The 20,244-nt window shown below is 37.1% G+C and overlaps 1 protein-coding gene across 2 annotated transcripts in view; it reads right to left on the reverse strand.

Annotated features, from left to right (window-relative positions):
* The window catches only part of LOC139981278 (uncharacterized), an 18,915-nt gene extending 953 nt beyond the window's left edge, over positions 1–17,962 (reverse strand). The window contains exons 1-7 of one of the 2 annotated variants that reach the window (XM_071993537.1): positions 17,852–17,962; positions 16,257–16,333; positions 9,492–9,598; positions 9,015–9,091; positions 3,120–3,161; positions 1,390–1,446; positions 1–770 (exon numbers count right to left, since the gene is read on the reverse strand). The exon at positions 1–770 is cut by the window's left edge and continues 953 nt beyond it. In XM_071993537.1, coding sequence (XP_071849638.1) covers positions 664–770; positions 1,390–1,446; positions 3,120–3,161; positions 9,015–9,091; positions 9,492–9,598; positions 16,257–16,298 — 432 coding nt within the window. In that variant the 5' untranslated portion in view covers positions 16,299–16,333; positions 17,852–17,962 and the 3' untranslated portion in view covers positions 1–663. Of the gene's footprint in view, positions 771–1,389; positions 1,447–3,119; positions 3,162–9,014; positions 9,092–9,491; positions 9,599–16,256; positions 16,622–17,851 lie in introns of those variants that run through there. The other variant, XM_071993536.1, reaches the window with a different exon arrangement.
* Between the last annotated feature and the right edge of the window lie 2,282 nt (positions 17,963–20,244).

The raw sequence follows: 20,244 nt of genomic DNA on the forward strand, positions 1-20,244 counted from the left end.
AATTTTCAATGGAAAAATTTCTATAACAGTCATATAGAACTAGTCAACTTTCTATCTGATTTGTCGAGGTAATTTGCATCTATGACTCGGGCAGAAATTGCTATTTTCCTTAAAAGTTAAGCAAGCAACAGTGTTTATCATCTTACTAAACACGCATTGAACAAGGAGGGAGGGTGGGGTGAGGGAGGGAAGGAGGGTGGGTGTGGGGGGGGGGCTTTAAGATTAGCAAGAAAGTTTCTAAAAGTTTTGTTCTGTGGATATGTGAAGTTTAGCGTGGGCCTATACGTTTACGAAAAGTCACACCAGGCGAGATCCTGCGCGGTTAAAAGCAGATGATTATTTAATCTATCAGACCCCACTCTAAACCACTTCGGGTAAATCGAAAACGGTCTCCTCATAATAATGTCAGTGTGTGCATACTGGGGCATGTCAAAGTTACCTTAGTCAGGGAACGGAAACACAACTCAAGCCGCAACAAGGTATTGAGATGGGCCTTCACGAGACAATATTCTCTTTACTGAGGTGAGATTTCCACAATTATTTGCTACCGAAATTGACTATTTACATGTATCTTATGGGGAACCCGATGGGCTTAGACACACTATAAGAAAAGAAGAAATGACCCTCAAAGCACTCCAGTTCTATCCGGTATCACCGGGATGGCTATCCAAAGCAATTATGCCTTTTGCCAATAGAGAAAAATGATACGTTGTCCATGTTGTACCCTGGTCGTCCACGTGTAGTTAAATATGCATAAACAGCATAATACCCTGAAATGAAAATAAAATAAGAAAAACATCTCATTATTTAGTTAAATAAATTAATCGATACATTACAATTGAAACACCAAGAAATAGCTCTCTGCAGAACTCTCACATTTAATAATTTCTTTTATCCTTTTCGTCGAACATCACAAGTACTATTTGTCTGTTATTTAATTCCCTTAATTCTTTGTAAAAGATAATCTTAGGTTTGCGAACACTAAAACACTTCGGCTCCCATATTGCATTTGTTTTGATGGATACCCTGTAATGTATTTTCAGTGAGAGATTAACCTATATGACGTAAAAATCAAAAGACAGAAGTATTTTTCTAATAAATTTCTGTCATCGTGAATGTATTAAGAGATTTAGTCAACTTAAAATGACAAGGGAATTTATTACAATGGAAGCCGGAGCCGGGTAGTGCCCAGGGGGAAAACTTATGTCACTGACCGCCTTTTGTTTAGCCCGTAAAATATTCCCATATGTCTGCTATTTGGCTGCGGGCATTTGGCTCGTATTCCACCACCCCCTCCCCAAACGCCCTCCACCTTTCTCGTATGAAAAGGTTGTTATATATAGCTTAATTATTAAATGATTACGTCACAACAATAATGAGAAATCTTACCCCCTGGTATGAAGAAAAACAGCCCTACTATTATACAAATTATATCCGTCACTGTTTCTGTTAAAGAAAAGAGCAATAAAGTACATGGTAAAATCTTGAAAAATTTAATTGAAAATGGTATCTGCAGTGTGGATCCAATAGGATGACTGTGATGATTACTTACTTCAAATACATAACAATTTCTGTCAACACATCCGTGTATTGTAGTCTGCGTAGGGTTATTGATTGGTCAAAATGCATACGTGTTCAAAATTCTCGAATCTGATTGGCCCGTTGTAGTCAGCTGACCGCGCATTAACCTATGAATAATGCACCGTTTAAATGAGATCAGTTTTGAATATGCTTGTTAAGTTAGTTTCGAACTCTCATTGGCGTATAACGTCAATTGCTGGAATCCCTCGGCCTACAGACTGGTGGATCGCTTGCGTTATACCTAACTTCGTGCATTATCCTGCGATAAATGCACGGTGGACTAGTTGTTGATTAACTCCTACATAATCGAATGACATTTTAAACAGTCGACAACTACCGGTTCGTGGTATCATCTTCTATATACCCGGTTATTCCTTTGCCATTTGAACGTTCTTTTGACAATCAAAACAAATGCCGTATAAGGCGCGCATATAATTTTGTTCAAGATTAAGTTAACGCGCATATTCAAAATTAATATCTTTCTTCCCCTTTTCTTTGGGGTCTTGGATATGACAATTTTTTGTGGGCTTTCATTCCTATATGAAATGATGACACAATCATATTGTTACTCGTCATATTTGTATCATACCATAACATGCTGGAATATATGTCGGCATTCACACACAATACTTGCCATCTACTTTTAGTCTTTTTGTCTTCATGAAACGATTGGCGTTCCGTGAATTATTTACTAGAGACGAAGCAACTGTACCAGAAATAGTGTTGAAATAACAGGTATTGAATTGCATAACGGAAACTTTGTACTTTTGAGGACAAAGTGCCAACTTACTTTGTCCTCAAAAGTACAAAGTAAGTTGGCGCAATTTGTACAATGTGTAAATATAAGAGAGTCTTAAACTTACTTTAAAGGAGATGTAAACACAACCATCATCATTGGTCTATTTGATCGATGTAACTATTGCGAAACAACTTCCCTAAACAGCTTGGAAGAATATCATTCCAGTGCAGAGGAGTGTAATGTCACGTGACACACAAGATAAAGACTTGATCAAGTCTAAATATGCCATCATCTACTGACTTGGTCTTACTTTTCTTTTTCGTTTCTTTTTTCTATTTGGATTTATTTCTCTAATTACGACAAGGTTTAATTTCTGTAATAGAAAATGGATTAAGGAAATGCTGAATCTAGAATTTATATTACCACGACCTAAGGATGACACAAGTTTAGTTCAGTATGACGCCATTGATTTACAAAGTGATAACTGCACCTTCCCCTCCCCGCATACGACTTTTAAATTATGATATTTCCCCACAACGGAGCAAGATTTAGTTAAGCTGTTTGCTGGGGTTGTTCATCACAAAGATCTTTATTATTTAAGCTAACGATGATCTTTAAGAATTATAAAAGATTCTTATTAATCTACGAGTCTTAAACCGCTTGAGAAAAACAAAACCCAACAATAATTGTGACCGTACAGTTTGTAAACAAGTGTGCTATATTGTGATCAGATCTGTTTGCCCATCGTGCTCTTATGGTAGACGCACTGGGCACTCATACACATTTACGTAGTACTCACCATTTTCCCTTACTTGAGCGAGAATACCAGCGACGAATAAACCTAAAATAAAGAAAATATAAGTGAAAATGTACCAATGTTTGAAGTAATAAAACAGGTTGCAAATGTTTATGACATATATAGTATGCTCGTTTGACTCCCAACTATAAAACAATTTTTCACGTATTTATGATTTCCCGCAAGCTTATGATCAGATATGCGCTGAATGAATATCTTCTCACTGCAGGCCGTTCCCCCTATTCTTCTGGTAGTATCACATATATGGTATCCCGGGGTAACACTGCAAATGGTGCCGTTAATACTTATTATTACAGGAAAACCTCTCTAGGAAGAAACTTGACTAGTAAAATAAATAGAACAGCACACGCATGATGAAAATAACGCCTTTTCACACATCCCCAATTATTACAGATTCCTTTATGCTTGCCAACCGTCAGAACGTCGCCATATTGCTCGTAATTGTCATATTTCGCTTAATACTAATACCCTTCGAATGATGCAAGTCTAAATACAATACGAAGATATGAAGTAAACATAAGTTAAGGGGGAATGCCCAATGGTTTTGATAACGTTTGTTTTGTTGTTGTTGGTGTTTCGTTATAAATGTTGCAATATCGTTGTAATGCCACCTTGTTGTTGCCTGCTTGCGTTGTTAATGTCACATTGTTACACCGTGCGAGTAAGACAAATTTATCCTGTGTGGGTTTGTGTGTTTGTCTGCTTCTGTATGTGTTGTGTGTGCAATTACACTGGTAACTATAGTTCTACGAAGGAAGCTTCCATAATGTAGTTAATACTGAATGTCTCTCGATTGCACATTAGTTCCCTATGCTGAGTACTAGACACCAAACAAATTTCACAAACGTTGACAATATACGGCATGACCATTGGAAGTCTACGTTCATTTTCTCATAGCGGTACATCGTTTAAGGCTGACTTTAGCCATGCAGTACAATGTGTGACATATCCAAGGGCAAGTCTAAAAGAATAGATAGCTGAAATGCTAGTTATATTTCTGTATAGTTAGGCCTATGATAGCTATATAAAACCAATAAAAGAAAGCTACCTTAAACGTTGTGTCTTTGGTGCTGTAAGTTTGTTTACTAGCTTGTAAAGATCAGTTGAATTCTTTCAAATAAGTTTGTATTCTGTAATATATCGTTACTTTGAAAGAACGTTATACAAATTATCGCCCACGCACTCTGCCTGGCAGGTTTCAATCTATGGTTAGACAATATATATATATCTTGATTTTACTTGAAAAGCCGATGTCCGGATGGTAGATTGGTTTACCTATTACTATATACATTCTTTTAGGAGTGTCCGTGTGCGTTGTAGTGTTTATTCTTCATAGCGATATTAGCAAGTTTTGACCACTATATATAATGAACTCTTTGCGAATCAGGCTTGCGTGATATTTCTTATTAAGTTGTTAAATCTGTTTCTAGTTAAAGGACCGCACTACCGCCAGTATAGGCTTTAAATATATAAGTAATTGTATTTCAGGGATGGACGGCCACCTTTCTCAAGAGAGATGGTCTCGAAACTAGGCCGGTGATATCGGTGCAAACCGTTGTCAAACTTGATCGAAAACTTTGACCACCAATCGGCTGAGAACAAGTTCTTAAATCTAAACATTTTATTCATTTCTTATTCATTTCTGTTCAATACAGTAATTCATTCTCTCCCGATACCCACAAAAATGTGAATTCAAACAAAACCCTTTTTTGGACAGAGAAAGCCTGACAGTGCCATTAATGGGCGTCTAGAGGTGCCAAGTATCAACAAATTTCTCCCTTAGCTCAAACCATGGTTGGGCTAGGGTGAATGTAGACTATCCCAAGAGAACCATTTATATAGCTGTATATAGCAGGTGCGTATCCAGGGGGGGGCGTTGGGGGCGCGCGCCCCCCGGGTAAGAAAAAGAGGAGAGAAAAAAAAAGAAGAAAAAAGAGGGGAAAAAAGAAGAGGAGGAGAGGAAGGAAGAGAAAAGAAAAAGAAGAAAGAGAGAAAAAGGAGAAAAAGAGGGAGTAAAAGAAAAACGCGAAGACACCGGGAAGAGAAAGAGGAACAGTGACATCATTACAGCGCTGAAGGGTAGCCAGTGACGGATCAATGATTTCGTAAAAGTTTGACTCACCCTACCCCTTACACCGACAACTCCATTTTTTGACGTTTCCATTTTCCTCTCTCACTAATGATCTATATATATACTATATATGGTCTATCATAACGCGTGTGTAGAATTGTGCTATCAAACCAACTGTGGCTGGTCTCGAACTCGATCGTGTCGTTGGGGAACATGACGATTTTTGGGATGGGGGCGACCGCCCGCCCCCCCCCCCCCCCATTCAGCATTGTTTTAAATGATATCGCTAAGTAATTTCAAAATAGAAAGTGCTTAGATGCAACTTACAAGGCCTGGGAAGTGTCATTTCCAGCGATCTGGGAGACATTTTCGGCCAAAATTTGCTTGTACGCTTCGCGCTAACAAATGGTCCTGTGTAGTGCCATTTCCAGCGATCTGGGAGGCATTTTCGGCCAAAATTTTCTTGTACGCTTCGCGCCAACCTGTGGTGGCGCTACGCTGAGATAATTTGCCTACAGGCTTCGCCCTCCCTTGGCAAATTCCTCGCTATGCGCCTGTTCGAATTTGTGACGCAAACAGCAGATATCACATCATATCAGTGAGCATGAAAATGGCGTTCCAGGATGAAAAGCCTCAAAACTGTCCGACTTGCCTAAAAAAGTAACCCAAAATTTCCGCGCGCTTCGCGCGCGTTCAACGTGTTAATGTCAATATCATATAAGCAAGCATCGGTTAATACATCGCATGCCATCATGTACCGTACGGTCCGTTCAAATTGCGCAGTATACCGCGGGATGCTAATGTAAACAACGACATGTCTCATGTAGATGTGTATAAAAAGCATGGAGGTCCAATTATGTCAAAACTCTCTTTTACATTAGTAATGGCGAATTAGGGGCTGCACACCCGCCGCGCAGTGGCGGAGCGTCCATACGGTCAGGGGGCGCATGCCCCCCCCCCCCTGACGGACTCAAATGGACTGCTGGCGCGTTTTTCAGCTCTTTACCACTTTTTACTTATTCTAGATTATTGACTTTTTTATTGCGCTCTCATCTACTTATTGACATTTCTCACATTTTGTTCGTGTAATTTGGAGATGACACCTATTTATTCTTCGTTTATCTGCAAAATTAGCCAGGCCCGGAAAAGGTCATTTCCGGCTATCTAGGGAGTATCTTTACTCAACAATTTTCTGTACGCTACGCGCCAACCAGTGGTGGCGCTCCGCTTAGATAGTGTTGAAAGCGCCCCTACAGACCATTCTCGCTCCTCCTGACCAATACCCCTAGCTCCGCCACTTCCGCCGCGCCTCCTACGCCTATGTGTATAGTGTTCGGTTTCGGAAATATCTGCTATTTTTTCATTTCCTTCAACCAAGTTTTATAATAGCCGTTATAACAGGTTTTAATATTTCTACACCAATAAATTAACTGTGTCTGAATTTTCGAAAATTTCTGACCAACATTCTGCATGCACACTTCCCTCTACTCGTGCAATTTTGACCAGTCTGTTAGGGGTTCAAGGAAGTTTTTCTATATTGGTTGTCCATAGATGAAATTTTGTACAACATTATGGGTATGTTTTCAAGTGAGTTTATTCACGAGAAATGGGAATTTTCAAATTCGGAACAAATATGGGGCTTAAAACCTTGAAAAGTGGGGCTGACGGGTATTGTTGGCCGTGACGTAGAATCACCTACAAAAGCAAAGACCCACAGGAGATGCGATCAGGTCGAACATGATGTGTGCCGGGTTGACAATCTTCAAAAAGGTTATGGATGGAAAAAAAAAACTATTAGGAAATACTTGGTTCTCAGGCAAAAAGTGTACATCTGGTTGGTCATTTCAAGCCCGAGAAGTGCCGTTTCCGGTGATCTGGGGGGTATCAAAATAAGAAATTTTCTTGTACGCTGCGCGCCAACCGATGGTGGCGCTCCGCTTAGATAGTAATTCGCGCCCCCCGGGTTTGAAAATCCTGGATACGCGCCTGTATAGGGTGTACTGCATGGACCAAAGCGTCACTAAACAGATTGATTGGATATTATTGTCGTGGCAACATGTGGCATAATTCAATACGTTCAACTTAGAAGAGATAGGAAAGTACTTTCGCTTAAGAAAAGCTCTGTGTATTTACTGCAATGATCATGTAATTGAAAGGTAAAATATTCCAATTCAGTTGTTTCAGCCGTCACATTTGTACAACCATTTTCATTTACCATTTACAATAACCAACAAACAGACCACCTTATTTACATCACATGCAGGTTGTGTCCTGGTAAACTCATCGCCAATCTGAAGACCCTTATAAGTCCACGAAGGTCCTTCTAACAATTAGGTAGACAGGAGGTATATATTCTCAAAGAAGGGAGAATGTGGGACACAATCGGATCTCATGAAGAATCCATCAGTGACTGTGGTTAGATTTATTCATAACTGATGGTGTGATACACGTTTTATCAACTTAGCATCATCGAGACATCTCTCAGTATTTGTTATATCACTATTCAACCGTTGATTGAGCAATGGACAGTCTACGGTATACCACACACAAGCTAAAACACAACGCTTTGAATCAATTTGATGTATCTCATCATAAACATTATTATGTAGCCATGACCTTTGACCGTCGTCTCGAAAGAAGTGATGCATATAACTGCAACCAACCGTAAAGGGTAAAGCATAACTTGTTTTATGTGTTAAAATGTATAAATTCGGAGTACACTTTTAATCCATGTACACTGCAGTTAAACGCGTTTAAGTTAACACAGCACCTGTTTTTATGCCCTTAGTTGATATGAATACGTAACACGTTTTTCTTGTTTACAATGCACTTCATGGAATGTAAAATTGCAATAAAGTGCAACTTCCTTTACATCTAGGAGTATACAAAATTCTGTTAAAGTGGACTTGACGTGTATTTGTACGCGTTACGAGACGGTAAAAATCAATAGTGCGCTATTATCACACGCTCCTACAATGAGCAACATTCGCCCCGATAAGTATATGCAAAGTGGTCTAAGCTAGACTGGGGTACCTGCTATGAGAATACGTTGAATGCCTAAACTAATTGACGGAGGAATTGAATTTCTCGAGATACTGCAAAACTAACTGATTGTGACATTGAAACAACAAACAAGTTTTGTTTCTTTTCACCAGTTCCTTTCCAGCATATGTATATATTTATTAAATTCAATTGGAAAAAACATTCTCTTAGCATTGCACAATATTTTTCCTCATTTTCAGTGCATTTATATAGTTTTAAGTATTGTATATAAATTATCATGATGAATACACATTTTTCTTCTTTGTACCTGTCTTTCTAGTTTGTATTGTACATCAAAAATATTCGTTTAGGCTTTGTTAAACATTAATGTATTGTTCAAAGTTGCTGGAATTTAATTGTTGTCATTGTCATTGACAAACCGATAGAATATTCTGTGTGTTAAATGTACCGAAACTGTTCCCTGTGTTGTTGTCTTTGTTTTGTTTTTGCTTTGTGTTTTTTATTAACCATAGAATATTTTCAGCGTATTTATTGTTTCTACACCGGGAGGGGGAGGGAAAGGAACAAGGATGTGGAGGGTGCAGGTAGGGTCTGCTGTTTGACGACTTGCAACTCCTTTCCCAGGAGAACATGTTGTCAGTGTTAATCGGTCCTTTAGTCAGGTATGAATGCAAAAACATGTTCCAAAGTATTGATCCAAGGTACTCATCTACGCTGTAAACTATGGCCTATTAAGGGGGAGGCTTGCCCCATAAAAGAGTGAGTTAATCCCTCATTGAGTCTGACCTCTGGCCCTGACTTACCTAAGCCAATAATTAAAAGAGTCCAAGCAACTATAATAGCTTGCTTATATTCTCGGACTTGAGGATGCTGCCACCACCTATAGGAAAAAAAGGAAAGTAAACAAGGAGAAAAAGAAAAAAGGATAAAAGTTATGTAATGTATTCAATCTTCTCTTGTAAATAAATAATTCTATGGTAACTTCGACAGACCTGGAAATTTGAAAGATTTCATTCTCACACACAACATAGACATTACGGTTCATTCACGTGAGCAATCGAATCAATTTATATATATATTTACTTATTTATATGTTTAAAAAGTACAAATACCAATCATTATTTGGTATATTTTATAATGTACAAATACCAATCATTATTTGGTATATTTTATATTTGAATATACCTGCTCCGCTGTTTTTTTTTAAATAATTCCAGAATGTTCTAAACTATGGAGCAATAAATTCCTACAGGATTGCATGAAAAAAAAGCCCTTCTCACCATTTGCGTCGACTGTGTGATGGACTCGTTTTAGTTCCATTCTGTTCCACATCTCTCTTTGGGCTCGATGCCGCGACGGATGTCGCCGCTGCAGGGTTCAGTAGTGGCTATGTAAACAACAAATGATATAAAACAATGTGTTACAGCTCCGTGTCTGTACTAATAATGATGCATTTATTTGCTTAATAGATACGTACATTGCATTGACTGACTCGGAATGCTAACGACCCCTGTACGGACTTTGTTATTTTATCACAATTTGGGTGAGGGTGCGACGGCACTAAGTAGGTTTAATATTCAAAGTTCAAAGAATATTGTAACATGTAAAGCAATTAAATGTCTGATAGTTACCGTCAACAGTTTAAGATAAAATTTGAATATATTTTGTTATATGTACATGTATATATGTACATGTATATACATGATTGTGTATATGAATATGTATATGTATTTATAAATGGCAATGAATATGAATGTTAATATGTATATGTGTAGATATATGGGTCTGTTCACGTTAAAGCGCCCAAATTAGCATAAATGGCATTTGGAGCATTGTGACAAAATAATTAGAGATTCTAGAGATACAAATATTATCCCCATGGAGAGAGTCCACCTAGCTGTACCTACCATAGCATAGACAATTTCCTGAGATATGCATATATATATGCTATACTCCCAGAGGTGCCGAAATGTGGACGGAAAATGTTGCCGTTTTCAAACTGCACTATTTGTACTTCGAGCTATTCTCAACTCCAAAAGTGGATTACTCCAAATTTTGTCATGATTGAACTTTGTGGCTATAGGTTCCCTCTCATAAATATTTCAGAAAATTTCATTGATGAATTTGCGAATTATTGCGAAACCGGACCAGTGTTTCGGACATCACTTTTTCCGTCCACATTTATACACCAATTTGTGAGTGGCATAGTTTGGGGTTAAATAACAAATGTTGACAGTGGTGTGCTTTTTCGATACTGTCATAGTTGTATCAAATAAAATATATATCAGATGCATGTCCATTCAGCCACATTTTACTATACGATAAAGTTAAACAACATGCAAAATGTTTCCGTCCACATTTTGGTGATGTCCGAAACATCATGAAGCAACTAATATATGAAGTATGTTAAAACCCACAAGACTATTTTGTTACTCTAATTAAAGCATAAGTACTCCCTCAACTACAGTATGTACATGACACATTTCCACTCATCCGTTTTGATTTTATAAACATTTCAATTTTTCCGTCCATGTGTGTGATGTCCGAAACACCAGTGATGTCCGAAACAAGTTTTCATTAATATTGCTTTATATTGCTTGAATAAAAGACACAATAGATGAGCACTTCATATATTATGACAAGTTCTATTGTTACAAACATACATACTGTACTACTCAAAACTTTTTCCATCTTTACCAAATATTATAGCAAAATAACCTTAAAAGTATGTTTCGGACATCACCGTGTGTTTCGGACATCACTTTTGTGAATCCAACATATTGTAAAACAGCACTAGTTTCAACTGAATGATTCAATTGGTTGATTTCAGTGTGCTAGAATACACTAAGATCCTACAACAGAATGCTTCTTAACTTTTGGTGTCATGTGACCAACATGTATTCATCTTTTGATGACTTGTGACAAGTCTAAAATGATATTCTACATATTTGGGTATGAATGTTACTGGGAACATCAAATTACTTGGATTTTTCTAGAACTGACATCATTAACACTACAATTTTCCATCACTTAGTACTGAAGAAGTAAAAAAACCGTTTAGTGATTTTTTTTCTGACATAACATGTAACAGGATGCCATCACAGTATACAGTACATTAGAAAGTAATGCTGTAATTGTCTGCTATACTGTAGCTTGAATCAAGCTATTTGTCACAACCATAGAAAGCCTATTTACAGGCTAGAAGAACTACATCAAAGGGCACGTGGGTACCATGCATGGACTGTCATGTGATGTGTTCCAGCTTCCATGGCGGTACCAATTTGATATTTCCCAATATCATATTGAGAATTGTAAAGTTAATTACACACAATTGGAATAGGCCTAGACGAGTTTTGTAGCACAGTAGCTCATGTTTCTATCACATCGGTCTACAGCATAGTATGTCAACGTCACTTTGGAAAACTGAACACCGTTCAGTGTCGTCTGTCGCTCTATATGTATGGAATCAGTGTGCATCTATAACACCCTATGTCAGAGCAGTTTAACTGTTGATGGGAACTTGATGGTTGTCAAGAAAAGCTACCAGTACTTTGGGAAGATGTTAGCTAAGTAGTAGGACCGTGGAACGTGTCTGGTGATCTAACCTATAAATATTGCTCAACGACTATAACTATAATGTTAAGGTACGACATTGCTAGGTAAATGTGTGTTGTCTGCTGCTAGAAGCCCAAATATACATTTACTGTAGTTAGTTAGTAAATCACAATGGGCAATGTGGAGATTAATGCAGTATATCAGATTATTAGTACCACCCTGGAACACATTACAGTACATGACCCTCTTTGACTGGTACGCGGATTTACTGTGTGATGAAACCTCCAGGTTTACTCGATGGTGTCAACAGTATTAATATACACAGAGTGGTGCATCATGCATGACCATGTTTTCATTCCGAGTTGCTTCAGACTTCAGAGCTTTAGTGATATGTATACAGATATTTATCATTATGAAACTTAAGGATAAAGCTGAACAATTTGCTGAGCTGCTGTATACCATAACATCTAGGCCTTATACTTAAATGTAAGTTTAGGCCATAAGCTTAAATAATAACAATCTTACAAAGTAAATCATTTAATTCATATGTGACAAGGAGTATTTGTACAAACCATGTAATACTTGTTTTTCACATTATAATAGCCAATGCATCATGATGAATCTCAATAAAGAAGGATATTTAAACTAGTACTTATACTGTAGTACTACTAGTATAGGGTACTACTGTTGCTTAGCTGGGCCAGTGGAAGCAATCTTCAACATTGGCAGATCCAGCTCAAAGGTGCATGGGGAGGGGGTGGGAGCGGGTGGGTACCATTTGAAGGGGTGCAAAATAGTTGTTATTGCTGACATAACAAAATAGGACCAAGCATTCTAGTGGAGTTTAGGATATGATAACCAGGTCCTCCCCTCTGAAAATTGTTTAAATAGTAGACTCAATGATACTAGCTACAATTGACAGGTGGGTGCCAAATTAGCTACAGTATGTAGGGATGTCTCCTGTGTACATCTGTATATTTATTAAATGGTAAATATTTGCTGTTTGTTATTGCAGACTTCATCTAGGTAATGATGGAAATGTGGAAACCGTAAAAGTTAAAAAGAATTCTATAACCCTTTTGGGGGAAAAATTTCTTTGCAGTCAATAATAATACCATTTTCTGCATGTATAAGTTGATGTTTCTGGGAAGTGTTGGTGTATGCTGGCCAATGCAAATGGTATGCTGGACAGGTAACAAATGTGGTGAAGCAGAGATTAACTTTATGCAAATGGTGATCAATGAATGGTCACTATGTGGAGTGTTATGGAGTGTTAGCTCAGTGGTTAACGCCGGTGCCTTTCAATCATAAGGTCCCGAGTTTGTGTCACTCCAAGATTAATGTATGTCGTCAAGTTACAGAGTTGTTGACAATTGACAATTCATAATCATGGTCGTTAAATATGAATCTAAGAGACTGACTTCGGTCAGCTTGCGGCTTTGATATAAAGCCAATGATGGCTTCTTCGCGAGTTCCTGCTTGCAGGAGGATCTAAACTACATGTGTGTATTCTGGATATGTATGAATTAAGTATGTAGTAAACAGTGATAATTCATTAACATTAAATGGGGTTATCATTTACACCAAGCCTTCAGATTTTCACTTATCACCTATCTTTTCACCTATTGGCTCTGTCCAGATGTTCAATTTGAAATATGTGCCTCAGGGCATTTGTTTTCCCAAGAATTTACAGTGCCATTATTTTTCAGTCCACCTTGTTGATTTCCCAGTCTATGGTGTTTTAATAAACTGCATTCCCTCAAAAATTCATAATATCTAGTGTACAGTAAATCTGCTACTGTCTGACTGTTGTGTATATTTTGAAGCAGACTTTTGTTGCTTGAACAGGTTTGAATAGCAAAAATATTACTTCATATTGTTGTTACCTGCTGAAATATGTATTATTGCTATGCAGCTTTGTGAACATTTTTCCAAGGTGATGTCCGAAACATTCAGTGATGTCCGAAATGCTCATTAAGTAACATTTAATGAACACTGAGGATTTGAACTATAATAAGTTCAAAACTGTCATTATAGCTTAAAGGTAGCTTGTCAACAACAAAGACCCCTTTGTTACAAATTTAACTTTTGATATGATATGCATTGTGTAGAAAACATTACAGTGATGTCCTAATACAGTTGTGGTGATGTCCGAAACATAGTCCAAGACAGTCTTATGCAAATCTATAAAACAAGTGTTTGCATTTTTCATTATTTCAAATGAATTTGATGCTGTTTGTTAGCATCACATATCGTGATGTACAGTACTGATATATACCGTATTGCTAAGTATTAACAAGCATGGCCTTCGTTTAAAAATTGTCTTGTTGATCACTTGGATCACTTGTATCCCTTTTCTTTGTTTTGAACTTGGAACCTAGGAAGGGTCCATAGCTCTCTTTTGGTACGGGTATCAACTTACTAAAATGCTTTTCTATTCATTATTATTGCCATTAAATGAACATCATTTGGTTTATTACTAAATATTAGGTTTAATATATTAGGTAAACCATTGGTGGGTGATGTCCGAAACGAGATCAATTTGGAGGGGTGATGTCCGAAACAAGAGTCAAGAAAAAAAAAATTCTGAGAGGACATGACCCAGAATTTTCAGCTTTTGGTTAATATATGTGCTTATGTTGTGGTTTAATTTTATGGTGTAATTGTTACTATTAATTTCAATTTTGTTCTTTAAAGAAAAACTTTTTAAACTTTATTTCAGGAAAAATTGAATATTTTCTAACGATACTCTAATATTTTTGAAAAAACATCATCGATATTATTGAAAACTTGTCTTACAATAGCAAATTTTGTGTTAATAAAGAAAATAAAAACAGAATTCCCAAATGTAGCAGCAATGGAATGACACACCACCATTAAAAAAAGAACAAATTTGGGGAAATTTATAGATTGTCACACTTTCAACCATCTTGAATATAATTTCCAGAATAGTTTAAGCTCTGGTCAATTCTGATTCATAAATTGCAGATATTAGTTATGTTATTTATTTAGAATAGAAGTTCTTTACTGTAATTTGAAAATTTGGTACCTCAGGCAACCAAATTGGGCGCTTTAACGTGAACAGACCCATATACGTTGAAAACCCGGTGTTCTAAACCCACCAATACTGAAGCGGATACACGAATTAGTATATCTCAGAAACGGTCTTGGGCACGTCAGTAAAATTGTCGCTTCGTTGAATAACCATTCATGTTGTCATCATGCATGCATAAAATCATGTGACTGGCTTATTGTCAATTCATTATTTCAATTTTTGTGTATAAATACGTTTTAAACAACATTTTCCGGTTCAAAATTGTCACGTAATGTGATTAGTTTACATAATAGGATCGGTTTTATATTACAAAATATATAGGCCATATTTGATTTTAGATTTTTTTGAAATAATGCGGTATGAGTTGTGGTTGGAATATTACATATTACATATATATTTATCGATTTATAGTGTGTACATTTAAATGGCTACAGATTTGTAGACATATAAGTTTGTTTCACCTGCACTTATTACAAAGACAAAGTTGTCAGCTGCAGGTCAAACCTTTCATTTCGACTTCACTTCCTTAGAAGATTTCAGTTATGTTATGATCATTCTTTCATCTTCTTTTAAATTCTTTAATGCTAATTTTTTTCTGCAATTAGTTTGATACATTTAGATGATACCATAGTCTACTGTTAAATATAAGACCAGGTTATATAACATATGATTGGTTCCTTGTTTTCATGTTGTTGTTTCCCTCGCAAAAATTGAAACTGTTAATTCGAAACTTTTTGCTCTGCAAAGTAAACCTTTGAATGAGGCATTTTTCTTTTATTTTATGCCGACTAGTTTCGTTATGCATAAGGCAAAGTTGATTTACCATCTTACTGTCATGGTTTTAAGTTAAAAGAATAGTGCAGGTCAACATTTCTTATTGATATGTAAAAGAGGAACATAATCTAAGCATTCTGGTGAAATTTGCATTCAACTCCTATTCTTTTAATGAGCCAGGTTGATATTCCACAGCATCTCATTCTTAGCAGATGAAATTTATTTACAAAAGGATTTAGAATAATAACAAATTACGGCCTTCAACAAATCTTGCCTCTAGGATATTTAATGCGAGGAATACTTAGTCCTTGCAAACGTTCGTATTCCAAGTGCTGTCCACAGTTTTTACTCTTTTTTTTTCCCCTTAAGAAAATAACTTAAAGATACTGAAGGTTGGTTCATTAAATAGGTAAATAACATTGCCTAAATGTGGAAGCAAAATGTCACGGGGAAAATAAGTAATACCTCTCAAACATGAATCGAGATGGCCTCACTTTGCAAATACCTTACTAACTTTTCTTTCATCATTTTTTATTTGCAGCTTGATAGTTTGGTATATTATTTTCATATGGATTTTTTTGTTATGATCGTGACTATGATATATTAAGTTCAACCGTTATCAACATACATATAGACTTACTAACTTCAAATTCATACTTACTTGTTCAGTACCAGGTTCACTCATTGTACTTCCACTTGCCATAGCCACTCCACTCCGCACAGTCAGGTCATGTTGATCTATTTATACAATGAAGAATTTGTTCCTATGCAACATTGGTGTCGTAAATCTGCTGCAAGGTAAATTTGCGTTCCTTATATTATCAACTAGCAGTTTCACTCAAGTGCCACAAACAAACGTCATTCGGGCTATACACGAAACATATAATTACTACTCGCCTTGCCTTTCATAGAAGAGACAACTATATTTGTATAGGCCAATGTATTCTCGCGTGATCATTAAATGGTTAGGCCGCACGGAAGTATACGTTATCCTCACAGTACGTGTAGGCCCATACTATCAATACAGGCGATGAGTCAAACAACGTGAGGATAATAAACTTTAAAAAGAACGACCGTTGGACTTTGATCCGCATTGTTTACAGCTAATTAATTACAGACAAGCAAACCGTAGTCTACGTTTCTGCTTAAACGTGTATACCTCAACAGTTGTGATAATATAAGTGCAATTACGATGGACATAATGTTAGGCTGAAAGGGTGTATAGGCTATGATGTACCACAACTGTATGTAAATAATAAAACGCCTCTAAATAACTATAGCTACTCATTTACCAATAACAAACGTCGTCTGCTGGTTTGAGCAAACAAGCAATCAGTGCATATTTGTTTTATTTATACATGCTAAGTGACCATTAAAGAATTGTATTAGCCAAATAATCCGAGAGACTTGAAAATTTTTGACGTACTATTACCTATATGAAGTATATAAAATAAAAGTGCGCTCACCTAATTAGCTAACTGATAGGTGGGCGTGATTAACCTTTACCAACGAGAACTTATAAGTTACCCTGGTTCAAAATGGTAAAGAATAAGAAGCGGGAACAAGCAGCTCATTGTAAATCTATAAATGGGCAACAATTGTCGAACATGCAGGTAAGCAATACAAACTTTGTTGTGTGTGAGATGATTGACATGCTTCTATATGTACCTCCATCTAGACTTGAACAAGTCCTAATTAAATGATACACAGACACACTATAGTGCTTGAACTACCAATGTTTTCTTATTTGCCTCATTTACTCAGTATATGTGGTAAGAAAACAGCGAAGCTCAACACATTTCCAAACAAATGGAACGTACGGTATACGGACAACCGTTGATATGCACGTCAAACTTACATACCATCCTCCTAGTCAATAATTTTAACATGCTAGAAACGTTTTGGAAAGATTGATATAACACCGGGTTACAGTGGGGTAGGGGGCTCCTCTGTGAAGATTGTTGTCCCCCCCCCCCACTCCACGTCGCCCCCATATGTGCCATCATCATGTCACAAATAACAGGACATGAGTTTTGTGCCACTCCTTAAATTGTAAGAACCCCTCCTTAAATTGTTCGCGCTAATCCAAATCAGAAATCCTGTGAATGGGTCTGAGGGTAACCGTTGTGACCATCCAATATGTTATGGTTCATAGTGATGAATATTTGAGTTCGCATTAGTGCAGTAATACAAATTGAGCAGACGCTTATTAAATGACAGACATTGGCTGTTCGTCTCGTGCATGTCACCACTTACCAGCTTTTACTTTGTGAACGTCCTTTCATAGGCCAGCCGGGCAAAACTGTAACTTCGTGTTTGTTAAGTTCCACTGAAAATTATGTTCCCGCCAAAAGATTATTTGAATAGAACGCGTTATGAGATTTGGCAGATGGTTTATATTCAATGTGTGCGCGCGCGTGCCATGCTGCAGTGTTTATGCGTCATTAACTATCTTTTTTCGGTCATGTAGCAAGACTTCAGGAGGACGCTCCAGCAAAGGTTGCTTTAAGAGAAGCATTGAGACATACTGCTAAACCAGTAGGAAGGCCCGTGTCTACATTGCTTGGAAAAAAGTCGCAATTTAAGGACGTTAACATTAACAATTTCGAGGAAGCAATAAACCTTGCGCAAGATCGTGATACGTGGCGGATGTTAATCACTGAGCATGTCGGATAGACGAGACTTAACTTACTACTACTACTAAACCATCTTCCTTGCGCATTAGAATGAATGCAGAACAACGCGTTTACATATTATTCTTAAAAGGGGTACGTAATGAACTGAAACGTGTTTGGATTAGTGCGTCTTGGGTGGGAAGGGCTGGGGGTACGTACGATTAGTTAACTTTGGATGCTTATGTACATAGGCATATGCTGCTGTACCAACGCTATTGAAAACGTGCAGTGGCTCTTTGACTTTTGAAATCATAGGTCAAAAGTCAAACGAAAATGCAGAAACAACATTTTGACCATTCAAGGCGTACGAAAAAAAGTGAAACTCTCATATCCATATGTAGTAAATAACACCCACAAACTTTGTATTAGAATATTTTTAATTATAACGTAATACAGGTACATGATTCCAACGTGCCAAAATGATAAACTGCCCGATACCTCCCACTCGTGAAATTAAATGCCAAAGGTCACGTGGTCAATGAAGAACAAAGGTAAGAGCTATGCAAGACTTGTTCGAAAAGTAGGTCGCGAACGTCTCCTTAACCTATACAGCAAGCTTGGTGGGTGTTTTGTTTGGATTATAGGATGTTGCGCAGAAAGCATGTCAAAGTTCACGTCAGGTCACACGTTATTAAAAAGAAAGCCCTATAGAGATGTAGGGAATAAGACTTTAAATTAATTAGCGTAAAATGCCATCGGTCGATGGAGTTCAAATGTCAACTTTGTGCGAAAACGTGTCATGTGAACTTCTCCTTACCCATAATAGCGATAGGCTACGAAATAGGTCTGGTCATGGCCTGTTGGGTCTCTGTGAGTTATCGTCTAACGTCCTATGTCAAAGGCCATTGTAACCAAACTTTCTTTTTGCCATTAGAAGCCTTTCAAAATGGAAAATGACATGCATGTACCACGGAAACTTGCGTTTAAAATACAATTAAGAATGTCTTGAAAATTGCTTACATTTTAAAACACAAGCGCAAAGTCGTTACACTGGTAACATTTAAATGTACTATATAAAATATACATAAAATGTAAATAAAATGTACATAAAATGAAAATAAAATGTAGGGAGAATGATGGAAGTGATTGCGTTTTACTCCCCTTACCCAAAAAAAACATGTTCAACTTTTCATGAATTAGTGATTCGATATTACGCAATATAACCTTTGACATGCATGATCTCTATTTCTCAGCCATGTAAGCTGTCTTATTTCCATTAATTTGACAATCAGTGTTAAAAATATGAAAACTGATTTTCTGTTGAGTTACAACTTCTTGAAATTTTCTGAAATCTTAGAAAGAGATCTACACTCACATTCGATCACAGCTATACAACGTATTTGACCTATAACTGTCGTACACTAAATAATGCCAGATTTGATATGGGAAACTTTGGCGCTTTATATAAATTCATAAAAAAAGTCCTAATTTTACTTGATTAGATTGTAGAAAACAGTGGATTGACATTAACACTGAGGCTTCCACTGAAGCGCTGCAGTGTCATACTGATGCTACGGACATACTCATACTACGGAGATACTCATGCTACGGATATACTCATGCTACGAACATACTCATCCTAGGGACATACTCATGCTAATGACATACTCTTACTACGAACATAGTTCGGATGTACTCATGCTACAAAAATACTACGGATAAACTCATACTACGGATATACTCATACTACAGATATACTCTTACTATGGACAAACTTATTCTACGAATATAATCATACTAAGAACGTGTTCGTGCTACGGTCATACTATACGGATATACTCAAACTACGGATGAACGTATGTAACGGGCATACTCATACTACGGACACTGCGGATATACTTACACTACGAATAAACTCATACTACGCACATACTACGGATATACTCACACTACGGGTAAACTCACGTAACGGATATACCCATACTACGGACATACTCGTACTATTGACATACTCATGCTACGGACATACTCAAG

Source organism: Apostichopus japonicus, chromosome 15, assembly GCF_037975245.1.
Source record: "Apostichopus japonicus isolate 1M-3 chromosome 15, ASM3797524v1, whole genome shotgun sequence".
Taxonomy (NCBI): Eukaryota; Metazoa; Echinodermata; class Holothuroidea; order Aspidochirotida; family Stichopodidae; genus Apostichopus; species Apostichopus japonicus.